Genomic DNA, 16,223 nt, shown 5'->3' with positions numbered 1-16,223 from the left:
TATTTGTTTGTGACTATTATTGTTATTTCCCTGATTTGGCACATTAAGGCCCTGATTCAGAGCCAATCGAAGTCAAAGGAAAGATTTCAATAGGGTTTGGATCAGGCCCTAACTGCATTTTGAGTTTCATCTTTTTAAAGCTGCTAAGTAAGGAGATTTCTTGTTTCATTCCTCCAGCCATAGGCTCTGGTGTTTGTACATTTTAAAGCTTTCTCTGCCTTTCCAGAAGTTAATTGTCTTTACTCTCATCTAGAATTCCTTCATGTAATAAGCATTGCTAATATTTTTTTTTACATGTTTTCTAACTGGTGAACCATCTAATTAATAAAAAATCTACTTTTTCTGTTTTTCTCTTTGCTTTTTGTGTGAATATTCTACTACCGTATGTGACCCCTTAAAGCTGATTTGAGTGCTTGTCAGCAAGTGAGGTGTGACTGTACTGTATTAGTATTTGTTTGCTCAAAGAGTAATTTTCCACCATTTTATCAGATTCTGGACTTATTTGGGCCACACTGTACCCTCCAACTGAAAAGCTGTGGGAGGGAACTTTATACATGGATATCTCAAAAGGATATTCATGCAGAGATAACACCAAATTATCCTGCCAGGATCAGAGGAGAAGGTTTGATCTTCTCTACCCCATAGAAAAATCACCCAAACCCCATGGATCCCCAAATATCCTCAAGAGGCCAGAATCATCTGTACGGAGGCTCTGTACCCCTGTTGTGGCTCTGGCCACTGCTCGCTGTCAGTGCCGCTCCACAGACGCATGCTACCAGGGACTCCCCTCTGGCCATTGCTGCTCCTGGCTGTATTAATTTTTCCTGTGTGACTTACACGGGACCAGAGCAGCCATGATGTGAGTCCATACTGGACTCATCCCAAGTCGGTGACAATCAGTCATAGAGCCATAGAGTTTAAGAGCAGAAGGGACCACTAAATCATCCAGTCTGACCTCCTGTATATCACAGACCACCAACACCACACACACGCTAAGCCCAACAATTTTCTATAAAACTAATTTAATGTGGCTTTTTTATTCCCATTGGTTTAATTTAATCCTTTTATGTTCAATGCACTCCCTGTCATTTCCCTCCACACTGAAATTATCATCTTTAGATAATATTTTCCATAGCAATTAAATCCCGGGCTATTGTTATTCATTTGTGCAGTCTCAGATGTATATCCATTTCCCCCACCACACACACATTTATCCTACCCTACTTCTCCCACATCTCATTCTTCCTTGTTCATCTTTTTTAATGGAGATGTTTTATTTCCCCTTCCTCTTATTAATATTCTTTCTCACTTCCTCTCAAATTATACCAACACGTAATTTCACCACCAAACGAGCCACATATTCTAATTTTAAACTTTACAATGTGTATCTACATTTTATAGCATTATGGCAAAAATATTTGTACTGTAGATGAAATAGAGATTTTTTTCCAAATCAAGTAAATATATATAAACACACATACACACCATCTCATATCCGTCACCAAATATAGGGCCTGATACTGCAGTTTGAGCCATGCAGACAGACCCTTGTCCCAGCGTGGCACCCCACTTAAGTCAGGCTTCCCTTGAATACAAGGGTCCCTCCACGCAGATCTGATCTTACAAACATTTAAAATCTTGATTGACTCAATGGGACTACTCAGATGCATGTTTCAACGGAGGTATGCTGAACAAAGGATGAAAATCTGGCCTATCACTCAATGTGTAACCAACCTGACTGCCAAAACAATAGAGGAAATGCCTTCCTATCAGCATAATCTCCATTTGCTACATTGATTTATAAAAAATTATGTTCTGGTTCCCAGTCTTTTTCTTCAGCTTCCTCTGCAAAACCTTAGATTTAGGTTTCAACACTGTAAGCCTTTTCCCAAGTCTTCAGTTTTATCATCAAAATATTGTAAACCTTTCTGCAACACTTAAAATTCTCTGCTGGCAGAGAGAGGCTTTAACATCTCTACGAGGAGCTGCTCTCCTCAGTCTCTGCCATTCTAGCAGAGGATGGGCCAAATCTTCACCTGGCCTAAATCAGCACAGTTCTATGGACATCAATAGAGCTTCAGCGATTCATGCCAATGGAGAATCTCACCCAGTGTTTCTAGTTTTGAGTCTAAAATTTGAACAGGTTGCAGTAATTCTGGTCTGGGCTCCAGACATCTAGCATGGATTGCTGGAAACAGCTGCTGAGTTCCTGGAAAGTCCTCCAGAGCAGCCATTGCTGGCTTGTGTATGATCATTTAGGAGCATACATTCCTGCTGAAGTCTAAGACTTTCTGTCTTGGAATCAGTTTTTCTTCTCTCCCTTTTCTCCTAAGTTTTCTAGTCAATTTTACTGACATTCATGTGCAACAAAGTAATAATCCCATCGCTTATTCTGGTTTAAATAGACATAAAGAGGCTGGGATTGAAGCTGTGACTGTGGATCTGCCTCCAGAAGCCCCCTTTCAAAGAGAACCATGCACAGTGCTTGAGAGAAACATACCTGGCTACAGCCAGGGCTATCAGTCTTTATCACAAAAACCAAATTCACCCCTGTGTATGAAACCCCTCCGCCCAAACTATTTACGCTACTGAAAAACACTCCAGATATTTCCACATGATTCTGAGCACTCTGGCTGACTCTGCTGCCAAAGAAGAGACATCTGGCCTAGTTCTGAACTCCAGTTTTACACTGGTATCACTCGACTGACTTCCACAGACCTACTCCTGATTTACACTGATGTGAGATCAGAATCTTGTGCCACAGAACATTTAATGGAGTGGGGAAAGGTCTGTCTGTCTATCTAAATATAAAATAAACAAAACCAAAAGCAGTATAAATGAGTTATCATGAGTAATAACAGTTCCCCTTGAAGTCTATTTTGACATTGAAGTGTAACACACCCTCATTTTAGGTCAGACAAACACATTTCACCTCACTAGTAATGCTCATACAGTGGTTTGCTATTATAAAGTGATTCAGTCTGGAGTGGTCATTAATGGATAATCCAGATGCACAAAGGGAAAAGTCTTCAAGTAATTAGTCTAGGTTTAAATCTTGGAATACTGTAGAACTCAAATTTATTCTCATTTAAGATTGAAAACAGCTAATTAATAATAGTGAAGAAATAATCTTTACAGTTGGCTTGTATTTTCCATGAAAATAGTTGATTAACGAATACTCAAATGTCTGAAAAATATTCAGTAATAGAAAAAACTGCATCTGAACAGTGTGGAGCCAGTTTCAGAACTCAGTCCTGTAGTTCAGTTTGGGAATAGTTTAAGGACAGCAGAAAGTCCATCGTACAGGGTATCCACCTGCCCTCACATTTCCAATAGATGTGGAGAATTTCAATAGATGTGGAGAATTTTCAGTGAGCTCAGTCATGAATGGGAATGACACACACCACCACATACACATTCAGGTCAGTCAGGGAAAGGATCTGAATAGTATATAAATATGACTTGTAATCATTTTAGTTTTGTTTCTAATAAATCTTTTGCACTTTCATATTTTTGCAAGCCTCAGAGGTAACAACAACAAAAGCAAGCAGCAGCAGCATTTCCTCCCTCTCTGTCTTATACAGTCTCTAGTAGGTGTTATTTATTTGGTATCCATGAATTTCTGCTCTCAACTGGTCAAAGTGGGTCACATTCCACTATCATTCAGGTTGAACCTCACAGACTTCAAAGGGCTAACAAGGGGACAGAATTTAGTCCACTGTCCAAACCCTACAAATCTTTAGTCCAAGCTTCCACTGAAGTCCATAGTACAGGGGAGGTTTGGCTGAGTAAGAGGTTGGGTGGGGGAACTCTGTGGCTCATTTCCTCCCATTTTGCTTGGGGGCTGTGATTGGATCCACTGATTATGACCTTCTTGTAGCCTGCAGCATGTTTTTCAAGGTAGTCCAAATATTGGAACTACAAATATGGTGCTCCAGGACTATAAAACTCAAGTGTTTGTATATTCTTTCAGCACCATCTCACTTTACCTAATACTCTTTTTTGTGCTATGGTAAGTTAAAAAAAAACCAAAAAACCAACAAACCCACACCACACTAAAAGGTCTTTTCAACGTCAAAGTCTGTCTTTGTCACACCAGCAAAGCCCCGGGGCAGGCTCTTTGGTCTGCAATTGAAAGCAGCTAATTTTGTCAAAGAGATATAGGCCCATGCTTTCCCATTACGTGGCTTATTTGCTGATATTTACAATGTTAAGACTGGGCAGCCTTTCCCAGATGTGGAGGACAAGGAGGGCCTACGGGGTGATTCTTTGTGATAAACCTCCTCTTAGCACAGGGGTAGCTCAGGGAAAACAGCTTCCCCTTTGGTGGCAATACAATTAGAATCCCTTAGAAAACTCTGAGACAGGAAAGAACGGGAGTTACTCTATCAAGTAGCTCACTGAGGACAACTGATGCTCAAGCTGCCATAAAGCCTTGCAAAGAAAGCAAGCATACAGCGTCTATTATTGTACCAAAGCTCTGACTGAAAAAGCACAGTTGTCAAGCAGATGTAGATGAAACAATCAACTATGCTGCATACAATTTTCCCAAAAGAGACTCCAGTCTTTGACTGTCTATCAACAACTAGATTTCAATGAATGTGGCTATTATGCATTTTAACTGCTAGCTTTGGGCCTGGTCTACTCCCTGTGAAGCCAAAGGGAATGTTGACTTAAGCAGGAATAGGAGCAGATCTTTTGCTTTTTAGTAATCTAATAACATTATGGCTTGCTAACTGGTAGCAAAGTTCACTGTTCTTGAAGTCAATTAGACTATTTACAGGTGTAAACTTCCTTATATGCCTAGGTGTTGGCAGGATTGGGCTGTATGTTTGTTAAATCTAACTCCTACTAGATATAGCAGGGATCTATGTGTTACTTCTTTTATACTCAAGTCAATGAAGAAAAGGGTTCTTTCTGAAACAACTTCTCCAGATACCTTTTGTCAAGACGGGTCAGGGCACTAGAGTACTGGGACTTTAAGTGGCTCACATGATAATAACTCCTGACCAGCTAACATTGCACAGCTCAATGGTGACACTCTTCAGAAATCTTTTAAACAAATATCATATTCCAAAAATGAGCGCTAGCATCCGAACAAAGCTTTCTCAGGAAAGTCTTTGCTTCTGCAAGCCACAAATTTTCTTTGGCACCAGGCCAGGCTTATAAGCAGACGTAAATGTTACTGAAGCTGAAACGCAGCAAGTCCTTCTCCCCAGCTCACCTAAGAAAACTTTAAAAAACCCTTCCTGTTTGAAACACCAATGCCAATATCCATTACTATGGAAGTAAGAGAATGAATAAGATGTAGAAGTGAGACGTGATTTTTTTTTCATTTAATTGCACAGGGAGTACCAGGGCTGCAGAGTGAAATTGGTATTTAGTTTGAAGAGACGCAGTATGACACAGCCTCAGTGTGCACTTAATGGCCTGAAATGTTTAATGCAAAGGCACACACAATGCAAATATTGTTTCCTGAACACTAAAAATACCATAGGATATCCCTACTGCAAGTTACTGCCAACTGAGACCTTCCTCTTTTTGGATGCCTGCTCACCCTTGTCCCTGCAAAATACCCTCATTCAGTAGCCCTGGATGTGAATGGGAGTTGCGGGCACTCAACCAATCACAGGAGAGATCTCAACACCTTGAAGAATGGGACTCTTAAAGACCTTGTGTTAATGTTCAAAGAAGAAAAACAAAGTTAACCATTAGATTTCACAACACACAGCATCTAAAAGGTTAGCACCAATAGGTTGCATGCACTGGACTGGGCGGAATCAGGAAGTGACACCTGTTCTTGTCGTTTACAGTTTTGGAGGCTCTCTTTTTGTGAGGCTCCAGGGAGATTCTATTCACAAAGACTGCTATGAAGAGTGAAAAGGCAAGCTTGCTATCCTGACCATGTGTGGTTTAGTTTAATGGTCTACCACTCAAACTCAGACATTTATGTCCATTAAAGGTCTGACCCTAATGAATTATTTGAGTCCTTTATATTATTTCTCCTACCCATCAGATATAACCTACATCCTAAATGTTAACGACACAGCACGTTTTACCACACTAGCATGTACACTTTCAACTATCATTAGAAACGAGAAGGATCTCGACTCAGGCATGGGGCCAGGTTTAGTAAAACTTTCCATGAGGAAAGCTTTTTGTTTTCTCCCAGAGCTGCTAGACCAGGCCAACAGGGAGGGAGGGAAAGCTCATATCCAGACTGAAGTGTAGACAGTATTACTGGACTTTGTAGACTACCTGCATGTTGTTCTAATGACATCTGGACTACTGGAAATCAGAGAGTGAACTCAGAAGTTTTCAAAGGCATAATTGTGGCAGCACCAGACTAAACTTAATGCCTTGAGAGCCAATCACTTTAATCACAAAACTGAAATGTATGAAAAAGGATACATTTCAGCAAAAGAATAATTCTGTCTGCTACAGTTCCTGTTCAAATAAACTATATCACCAAATCACGTGCACTTCAGAAATATACGGGGATATAAAAAATGAACATATGGTTTAGAGGCAACCGAATTTCATATATACCGTATTGGAGATATATGGACTTGTCAGACATCTAACAGTGAAACAATATAAGCAATTCATGGGAATGACATTAGCAATAGCTCACATTACATCCACGAGTGAAACTTTTACTTCAAAAGTTATTTTTAAAAGAGCGATGTTTAAAATGAAATGGCTGGGGAGGCTGCAGCTTTCACTAACACTTTACCCGTGGTTTTGCCACTTTTACTTATTATTGGGAGTTTAATGGTCCCAATTTACCTTTTTAGATTAAAAAAAAGAAGTTGAAAAGAGCGCATTCATGGTCAAAGAACGATAAAACTCAGCTGTACCAAGATAATTATGGGGGCAAAAGCCTACTTGTTTTAAAAAGAAGCTGATGATGTGTTTTCAGTAACTGCTGTCAGCCACATACTGAAAAATTCAGACACCTCTTTGTTTATGATGTATATATTCTCGTCACTATGCAGGGAGTTAAACATATACATCCAATAGCATCAAAAGCAGAAGCCAACCCTTTATTTAAAAAAAAAAACAGGGGAAGGGAGGAATTAACTTTCAAAGCAGCAGAAGAGAGTTCTTAAAATCCATAGCACCTGGAATCAGACCCAAAGGAAAAGTGCTAGGAAACAAATTTAAAAACCAGTTAGGACAGAATTTTACCTCAAAAGTCTGAGTCCAAACACTCATGGGCTTTGGGCAAGTTTCAAACTTGAACTTTGTAGCTCAAGCACAACCTTTATTCAAAACATAAATATTGTTTTTTAATTAAAACGTATTTGTTATTGTCTCTGTACTAATTAAAATGAAAACTGGGAGCAGGAATATATTATAACTGTCAAAATGTGTGGAGAAGACAGATCACAATGAAATCCCTTTCCTGTAGGTACCAATGTGTTTCCCCCTTGCTTGCAGAGATATCATTACCAATGAATGCTAAGCCATTTCTTTGATGTTTTTAATGGCAGGAAATAATTCTGCTGTAGCTCAAAAAATGTATCAGTAAGCTGGGGTGCCAATCATAACCCTAATGATGTTTCTTGGCATTAAAACACCTCATTGAATTCTCTCTGTCCTCACAATATGAAGATTTGGGCTCAATTCTTTGTCCCGCCCAAGCTACACTAGGCACAGGAATGGGAAGTGGGGGCAGGGAAGATGACTTTAAGCCACCTTTGGCCTCCCCTATTCTGAGTTTAACCAAGGGCCTGTCCAGTCCACAGACTAAGTTCTACTTAGCTGCTTATGGCCACAACATCTGAGTAAAGCAACCAGAAGTTCTAACATCTGAGTAAAGCAACCAGAAGTTTGGAAACTTCTCTGAGCCATCTTGGTCAGCAAAACTGAACTGAAAGTACTATCAGAATGGACTTTCTTGTGGTATTTTGGCACAAGTCGTGACTCAGACCAGGAAGGAGAAGCAAACAAAAATATAAAATAAACTTTAACGGAGCATTCACATCTCAGTACATGAAATAATGTTTAGTTCCAGGAATGGACAAAAGGTCAGGTCAGTCCTTAATTTCCCCAAAGCAGCTACTCTTTGGCTAGTTAGTGATAATTTTGTTCTGTATAGCTCATTTGTACTCCAGTGGCCTGGCATGCCAATGACAGCTAACTGTTCCTGGGCCCAGTTCTCCTTCATGTGGCAGTTATCTTGAGCCCTGTGAACAATCTTCTGTCTGGCTTTATATTGAAGATCCATTGGCGATAAATCAATGATTCTTAAAACACTTAACAGAATAGAATTTGTGTTTAGCTGTCTGTCTGTCTCATAGGGTTTTCTATAGCTCCTATCACCGTAGTTTCTGAGCTGTTCCCAGGTTAGATCCTTGTGCAATTCATGAAATCTTCTCCCTTCCCCAGTACAGGAGCCTCTGCTTGGGATATACCTCTTTCTTTTTAATAAGGCACCTTTCATATCAAAGATACCCATTGACTTCATTGGGCTCTGGATCAGACCCCGAGTTCAATACCGCTAAGGGAGCAGCCATTAGGCAATCAGCAATATCTCTCTCACACACTGAGTAAGGAGTGTTGGTCAGGGAATGGAGGGCATCTTCTATTCTTTTTGCAAAGAAATATGGAATTTCATGGATGACCACCAGAGACAGGGATAAAAGCTCATTTTAACTCTTTCATCTGAAGGACAACACCTTGAACAGTACCTCAGCCCTTACTACTGCAGTGTCAGCACTGGGAGTCAGTCAAAGTCTTGTTTGGGATTAAATCTCAGCATCATGTGACACAGGAGTGCAAACTGAGGCAGACACGTCAATATTAGTAATATAGTCACATATAGCTCATATTCTTTTTCAAAGGGAGTTTCAAAGGTTTTATAAATGTTTTTGAGACAGTCATGTACTGAAACAGGCTACCAATCGAATCAGTAGCCCAGGTGGCAACTGTTCGTTTTTGTTTAAAATGAAATTGCCAAGACCAACACTTACGTGCCAAAATAGAAGCCTCATTGGGTTTTTTCTTTATACCATGTTAGCTGAGTATCATTACACCAACACTGAAACATCATATACAGTGCATATATTTTTATAAACACACTGACTGCTTTTCTGCAAGGACCTCTGTGATGTAGATGGCCTAAGTCTGGAACTACTCCAGACCAAATGAATGAATATTGCTTTGATCCCACGGACTGAACATGAAAAACTTCTGTTTATTCCAGGTCCAAGATTACTTAAAATGTATTAGAATTAGGGATATATAAATCAAACCAGGAGAAAAAAAAAGGCAAGTTTGTGAGACTCTGGATCAAATGTCACTTTGTGTAACCAGGGTTGGATTTTTAATTTGTCCTGTGGTCACATTAGCATGCTGTCTATCTATTTTAGGATTTTATACTGCCACCCATCACCGTGGTATCTGAGCACCTTCCATGTAAAATCAATAGCCATAAAAGTTGCTATTGGGCTTCATGGAATCACTGGCACTTCTTCTTTTACAGAGTAGGGCCTTTGGTTTTGATTTCTTATATTTTATTAAATTACTTTTAGGGAGAGGGGGAGTTGGGTGATATATTTTGGGAAGGAGGGAAGGAATGCTGTGCATTAAAATTAACTTATTTTTACGGCTTTTGTATTGTTTATTCACACAAAGATGTAGGAACAAAGTTTAATTAGCTATAACAGTTTGAAGGAGACATGATTGAATCAATGTTTAAATTATAAATCCAAGGTGATTTTAATCTATTTAAAAAAAAGATGAAATTGTCTCCTTATTCCTTGGTTTGACTGGAGTTCTGCTTTTCCACATTCAAAATATTATTACAAAATACATATAGTCTACATAATTCTCCAACAAAAAAAAACCACTTGAAGATGGATAAAATACTAATGGGAAATAATGGCGATGGTTTGATTTTAACTGCAGCCAAACAAAAACAAACAAAAGGGTCTTTTCCCTAGATAATCAGACCCACTTTATGATCTCTTTACTCCCAGTGGAGAGTACCTACAATTAGTACCTACAATTGGCCCCAATTACTTCAGTGAAACAATTCATGACCGTAATGCACTATTCACTGTGAGCAAAGGTATCATAATCTGGCCCTCACTGAGTAATATATAACTGGGAAACCAAGAGATGTTGCAGTAACCAAGCTGCTCTTCTGAACTATGCCTGTAGGTCAAAATTCCATCCTTCTACAATCGGTCTTTAGGTCTGAAACGGTGGCTCTTTACTGAAACAACCTTATAAAAATTATTCGCTACACTTGCAAGCAATGAGACAGTTAGGGAAGATGGGGCAACCCTAAAAGGACAGACTTCTACTACTACTGTAACTTATGATTAACTGTAATGGGGACTGATAGGGTGTGAGGCGGCACTGGTGAAATGTGAATTTGGTTTTTTTCAAATGTAAAGTGTAATCGATACATAAAACAAAACATTATTATTGGCACTAGCACATAAAACGTAATAGAAATAATAAGCAGCAATAAAATTGCCACTGACAGGAAGGGAAGTAAACAGTGTAAATCAGTTGGAAAGAAAGAGATGAGGTGGGAAAGGAGACATAACATTATAGTTGTGAGAAAAGTTTGTCAGGTACATTTCTGGGAGTCAGATGTTGATGCAATTGGGAGAATTTCCTCTGTCCCTTAAATATGTATTATTATGCTATCACTGCTTTTAGAGAGTGATCCTTAATTTGTGGAAGTAAGGTAACAATAGATTCGTGTATTTTCCTTTTACTATTAATAAAAGCAGGGATTGTTTCTCTGTCTCTAGTTCTGTGGCTAGTCACAGAATGGCTTTAAATAGTATGATACATACTGAAGTATGGATTTCATTATCTGGCTACAATGATCGGTGACTGCAAAGTAATTACTGTGCCAAAGTAATTTATGCTATGTCAGAGAAAATGAGCGTGGGGTGGGGAAATGAAATTCTCTTTTCCAGAACACAGAGCATCAACAGAGTAGCCCTGTGACATCTACTGCAAGCTAGGAGCTGTAGCAGGTTCTGAGATTGCTGTGCTCCTCTTCACTGGGGGGGCAGTTCTGGCTAGTGGATCTGTGCACCCCTGCATCCAACATTCCCAAGCCCCAACCATGGCCCTCCAATGGGGAGCAGCAGAGAACCCTTCTGAATGCTGAGGGGGGTTTCTCCCAGTGGGACTGCACCAATTGCCCAGCCTATCAGTGTGGCCTAGAATGAGAGAGTTCTGATATTCCGATATTTCTCTCTTCCAAAATGATCCTTTTAATTTTTTTATTAGTTGTAAAATAAATAAATTGCATTAAACAAAAAAGGAAGAGCGGGGATGATGGGTATAATTTGTGGAGGGGTAATGTGCTGCTTTTCTGGAGGCATAGTTACATGGTGGCTACTGATATGGATTGAATCTCCAAGATTATTATATATAGATCCTAGCTGTTAGTCTTGTGAGCAGTCCCACCCTGGGTAATCTTTGTTTTCTATCAATCTTTCATTTGATTGGGGCATTTTACTTCTTGTTTATTTCATTTTGGGGGTTGCATCAGCTTTAATCTTGTTTCTCATAGCAGTATGCATGTGGAAAAAGTGGATAATGTCTATATGAAGACTAGCCTGTCCTCAGCATAGAAAGAAATGCAGTGAAGTTGTGTAACAGCCATGTAAAACTTTAATGAACTGTGCTCCTAATTAGGAAAATTCCTTCGATTTGTCTGTCATGTAACTGATTAGGATCTCTATTAAGGAAAGATGTTTTCCCAGAACTGAAAAGCAAAATGCTGTTATTCAAACTCAAAAATACTAATTTTTTTATCCTAATTCAGCAAGTATCATGCAGTTTGAAATCAAATGAATAACTGTCCCCAAAATTATATTAAAAAAGTAAAATTAATTGTCTTTTGTTATAATTTCTCCCTGAAAGACAATCATATTCAGAAGCTCCTTGGTACCAATTACTGTAGTTTCAATACAAACATTCATTTTCAAAATAGCATAGAATATTATATACAAATATATTGCTATTGAAAGGGAGATCACATATTGCATTAAGGTGAAGGTTCAGAAGACTACTGGGATACTTAGTGGTAAGTGCTAAATCACAGTTCAGGGAGGTCATATAATCAAATTCCAGATTACCCTCTTTATTATGTTCCATTAACAAATCTTTGGAAACCAAAGTCTGACAAGTTCATCACAGCATTTTAACATTTGAGTGGTACGTGTTGGTGGGTATATATATATATAAAATCTTACAAACTAAAAAAACATCGGCTACAAATCTATAGTAGGAACTAAAGAAAAAAGTCTTAACTGCAGATGCCACCAGACTGAAAAGCCATCAGCTGAAGGACATGCCTCAGTTTTTAATTTGAGTTTTCTCAGCTGAAATAGAGCAGTTTATTATTTAGTTCCAGTTAGCAGATTTGTGTATCTGAAGTTTCATTGCATTACGAACAGGACAATGTTAAATATGTTTTCACTGCCATTCCACAGGTCACTGGCATAGGCAGAAACCAAGACCATATGGTTAAGATTATTGCAATGTAGCTATTGGTCATGCAGCTAGCTCTACAGTGACTAACAGCATTTAATGCTTCAAAATACAGTTTCGTTATTGCAAACAAAATTAAAGAACTCTTTCTCAGACAGAGAACATCAGAGCAAAATTCTGCACCATTCCACAAAGCTGTTAATTTGCACTTTCTTCCATCAGAATTCTGAAGGGGGTTAAAAGAACTCACTGATATAGCAATATGGTTGAATGCAAACCTCTACAGCTGTGGAAGACTTACCATCATCCAGGTACAACTGGTCCAATTCCTCAGGTTCTCGCTTGATCATTACAGGAATAGGGGCCAAATTATGATTACTGTCCTCATGCAACTCTGGCAATGACAGTGGTTGGTTTGTTGGAGACTCATTTCTTTGAACCTTCGGCAGTTGGTGCTGCTGTTGACCCATTATGGATGAGTGAGTTGGACTGCAGGACTGCAAATAGGTTGGCTCTTGGGTAACAGATGGAACTGGAGAAGAGGGACTGTTGGGATAGAGTGTTTGTTGATAACCAAGGGAACAGCTACTGCTCAGATGTTGACTCACCTGCGGCTGCAGCATGATGAGAGATGATTGCTCTGGAGAACTTGGGTGCACAACTATAGACCTTGGCACTTCCTGTATGGTGGGGACACCTCCAGCGGGTTGCTGAAGTCCTAGGTGACTGTGGCCCGGGTTGGTGATGCACTTGTAAGCAGAAGATGAAAGATCATGCAGCTTGGGGCTTGAGTTGGGGGAAGATGACATCACAGTGTTTCTCTGCTGACAGGAAGTGAAGCCAGCCACAAGGCACGAACCAGGATCAGGAGGCATCATGATCTGCTGGCTGTAGTATGGTTTAGAGAGAGGGTTTAATCCTTGGTTCATTGGTCCACAGGTTTGAGCAGGCTCATAGTCATCACTGGGTTCTGTTTTTATAATTGGAACTGTTAAGAGAAAAAAAGTTTTAAATAAACATGAGTTGCATATTGGTATGATCAAGTTGGCTTGTGGCTAGGATACCCTTTGCAAAACAAACAACGTCTTGAATAAGACTCTCTGTGTCTTTTGCTTAGTTCTCCCACCCTATAAAAAAAAATGAATGAGTCATCAGCTCAAGAAAGTCACAGCTGGTTTTAATATTGAAAAGGACTATTTTCTTTGGACTCTCCTTCAGCACTAATGTGCTATAAAAATCTATTTGCAAATAGCTGTGCTGCAGTAGAAGCCTTGGACCCAAGGGCTCCATGGATTTGTAGTAATCAAAGCAAAAATTTTAACTTGGATGTACTACTGCATTTCTAGTGCTACTGATGGCCCATTTGATAAATGTCTGCACATTCGGTAAACTCAAGAATAATAAGGTAGAGATGGGGCTTTCAGAGTTCAACAGAAATAAAATTGCAAAGATAAATTACAATATTGTTATGGACAAGGAGGTTTTGATTATAAAGCTTTTTTTTTTTTTTTTGGAAAGACCAGGAATCTCACTTATTTTTTCTTTTACATAACTGTGTTTAATCTCTGCTTCCTGCTACCCAGCCAATGGGTGTAAAATATTCAACAAGTTGGAGCGAGCTCCCAGAGATCACAAGTTGGATCCAAACTACCAATGCCAACTCTGGGAGAATGTTAGTCCGGACTCTGCATACCAAGAAGAAACCTGCTCCTGTTATGGACAAATTGTGTCCTCCATCTCCTGCCCCAAAGGTGTGCTGAAGAGGCTGTACCTGTCAGTCATGGAGAGAACGCTCTGCTCTGAAACATGAAGGGTGACTGGCATGGAATTTGCTACTTCAGCAGACCTTTGAGCATGAAAAAAAATCTTGAGCCTCTCTCTAATAAAGGCAATTCAGAGGGGAGAGAGGATTTTGCCTTTCCTGGATATCCAGCAGCACATGAAGTTGACAGGGAAAAGACTCCCACTTCCTAGATCAGGTGAACTATAAATTAGAAGGGCCAGGTAGGCCTCTATGGCCCAGATTTTTAAAGGTATTTAAGCATTCAGCACTGCAACACATAACTGATTTAGGAGTCTAAATCTCATTTGCAGAAGGGAGTTAGGCACTTACAGCCTAAATTCTATTGACTATCAATGGGGTTTTTGCTCCCAAGTGTCTTAATCCCTTTTGAAAATGAGATTTGAGCTTCTAAATCAGTTAGGCATTGCAATGCTGAGCACAGTAATGCCTAAACACCTTTAATAATCTGGGCCTAAATGACTTCAAGGAGTTTGAATAAACATATTTATTCTAGGCAGACCCAAACTTAAATACAGAGAGCAGTGATTTTGGATTCATGTGAGGGTTTATCTTCTTGCCCTAATAAAAGCCTACAGAGACTTTCATAGCTCTTAGGCACTGCTAGCAATTTATGACAATATCACGGGATATCTGTTAGGGTATAAAAATAACTAGTCTGCTAGGGTAGAGTAGATACCAATGAAATATCTCTGGGTACTGTGATCTAACAATTCAGTTTCAAGTGTATGCATGTGTTTGAGGATTTTGAACCTTTAAAAGAGCTTTTAGTCCATTTAATATGCGTGCATATATTAGCTATAGTTAACTTCTTTTAATGCTCTCAATTTTTACTTCTGGTGAATGCACTTTGCTACCCTTGTTTTACAACCTTCTAGTCCCTTGTTAATTTTGCTCCTTCTATATTGTTTTACACACAGATGCTTGCAACACTTGCTTTAAGATTTCTTGGGCTACTAGTAAAAACATGCTTAAATACATAACAGATGCACGAGTGCCATTCAAGATGCATGTGTTACGGATAATGGACTGTCATCAGATTCCTCCTTCTCCTATTTTCACCTGCTCACATGCTGCATGCTAGTTAGCATGGTTCAGAATGTACTAGTTGCAGGGAAGGAGATTCCAGGTTCAAGGACAGCTTTATAAAACCCAGATTATGCCCTTTATGAAAACACAAGACCAAAGAAACACACCTCAATAAACAGAGAAGCATAGAGACTGTAAGAAAATACCTTTCACAAGATCCTCATGTGTTTTACATTAGGTTCACTGTCCTAGCACAAAGCCTGGCACAGCTGGAAATACGAGGATCGCTGAATACTGAATTTTCCCAATATATCACAGTTATAGAAACACCTGTGCTAAGTAATTCCAAATTAATCCACTGACAATTCAGTGCTCAATAACCCTTGCAGTATCTCATTCATTTAAAACTATGAGTCTATGGGTATGTCTACGCTGCAGTTAGACACCTGCAGCTGGCCCATGCCAGATGACCCGGGCTCATGAGGCTGCTTAACTGCGGTGTAGACATTCTGACTCGGACTGCAGCCCAGCCTCTGGGACCTTCCCACCTTGCGGTCTGGACACACCCTATGAATCTTATGATGGTGAATGGTGGCACATGGGGCTGGTGGGCGAAGCATTGAGGAATACTGATTCTATGACAATGGTGGGCAACCTGCAGCCCATGGGCCGCATGCAACCCATCAGGGTAATCTGATTGTGAGCTGTGAGACATTTTGCTGACATTGACCATCTGCCAGCATGGCCCCTCCCCCCCTCCAGCTCTCAATGGCTGCAGTTTGCCATTCCTGGCCAATGGGAGCTGCGGGAAGTGGCAGGCTGCAGGGTCATGCTGACCGCCGCTTCCTGCAGATCCCATTGGCAGGGAAAGGCATACCACGGCCACTGGGAGCTGTGGGGGGCCGTGCCTGTGGAGGGT

The 16,223-nt window shown here is 39.9% G+C and overlaps 1 protein-coding gene across 3 annotated transcripts in view; it reads right to left on the bottom strand.

The window, feature by feature from the left end:
* Window positions 1-16,223, bottom strand: part of NFATC1 (nuclear factor of activated T cells 1) — a 147,559-nt gene that overhangs the window by 24,349 nt on the left and 106,987 nt on the right. For 2 of the 3 annotated variants that reach the window (XM_073331805.1, XM_073331806.1), the window contains exon 9: window positions 12,776-13,462. In XM_073331805.1, the coding sequence (XP_073187906.1) occupies window positions 12,776-13,462 (687 nt within the window). The remainder of the gene's footprint in view (window positions 1-12,775; window positions 13,463-16,223) is intronic. The other variant, XM_073331807.1, reaches the window with a different exon arrangement.

The sequence above is a fragment of the Lepidochelys kempii genome, chromosome 2 (assembly GCF_965140265.1).
Source record: "Lepidochelys kempii isolate rLepKem1 chromosome 2, rLepKem1.hap2, whole genome shotgun sequence".
Lineage (NCBI taxonomy): Eukaryota > Metazoa > Chordata > Testudines > Cheloniidae > Lepidochelys > Lepidochelys kempii.
The sequence above is the reverse complement of the archived record's forward strand: the minus strand, read 5'-3'. Positions and strand labels throughout refer to the sequence as shown.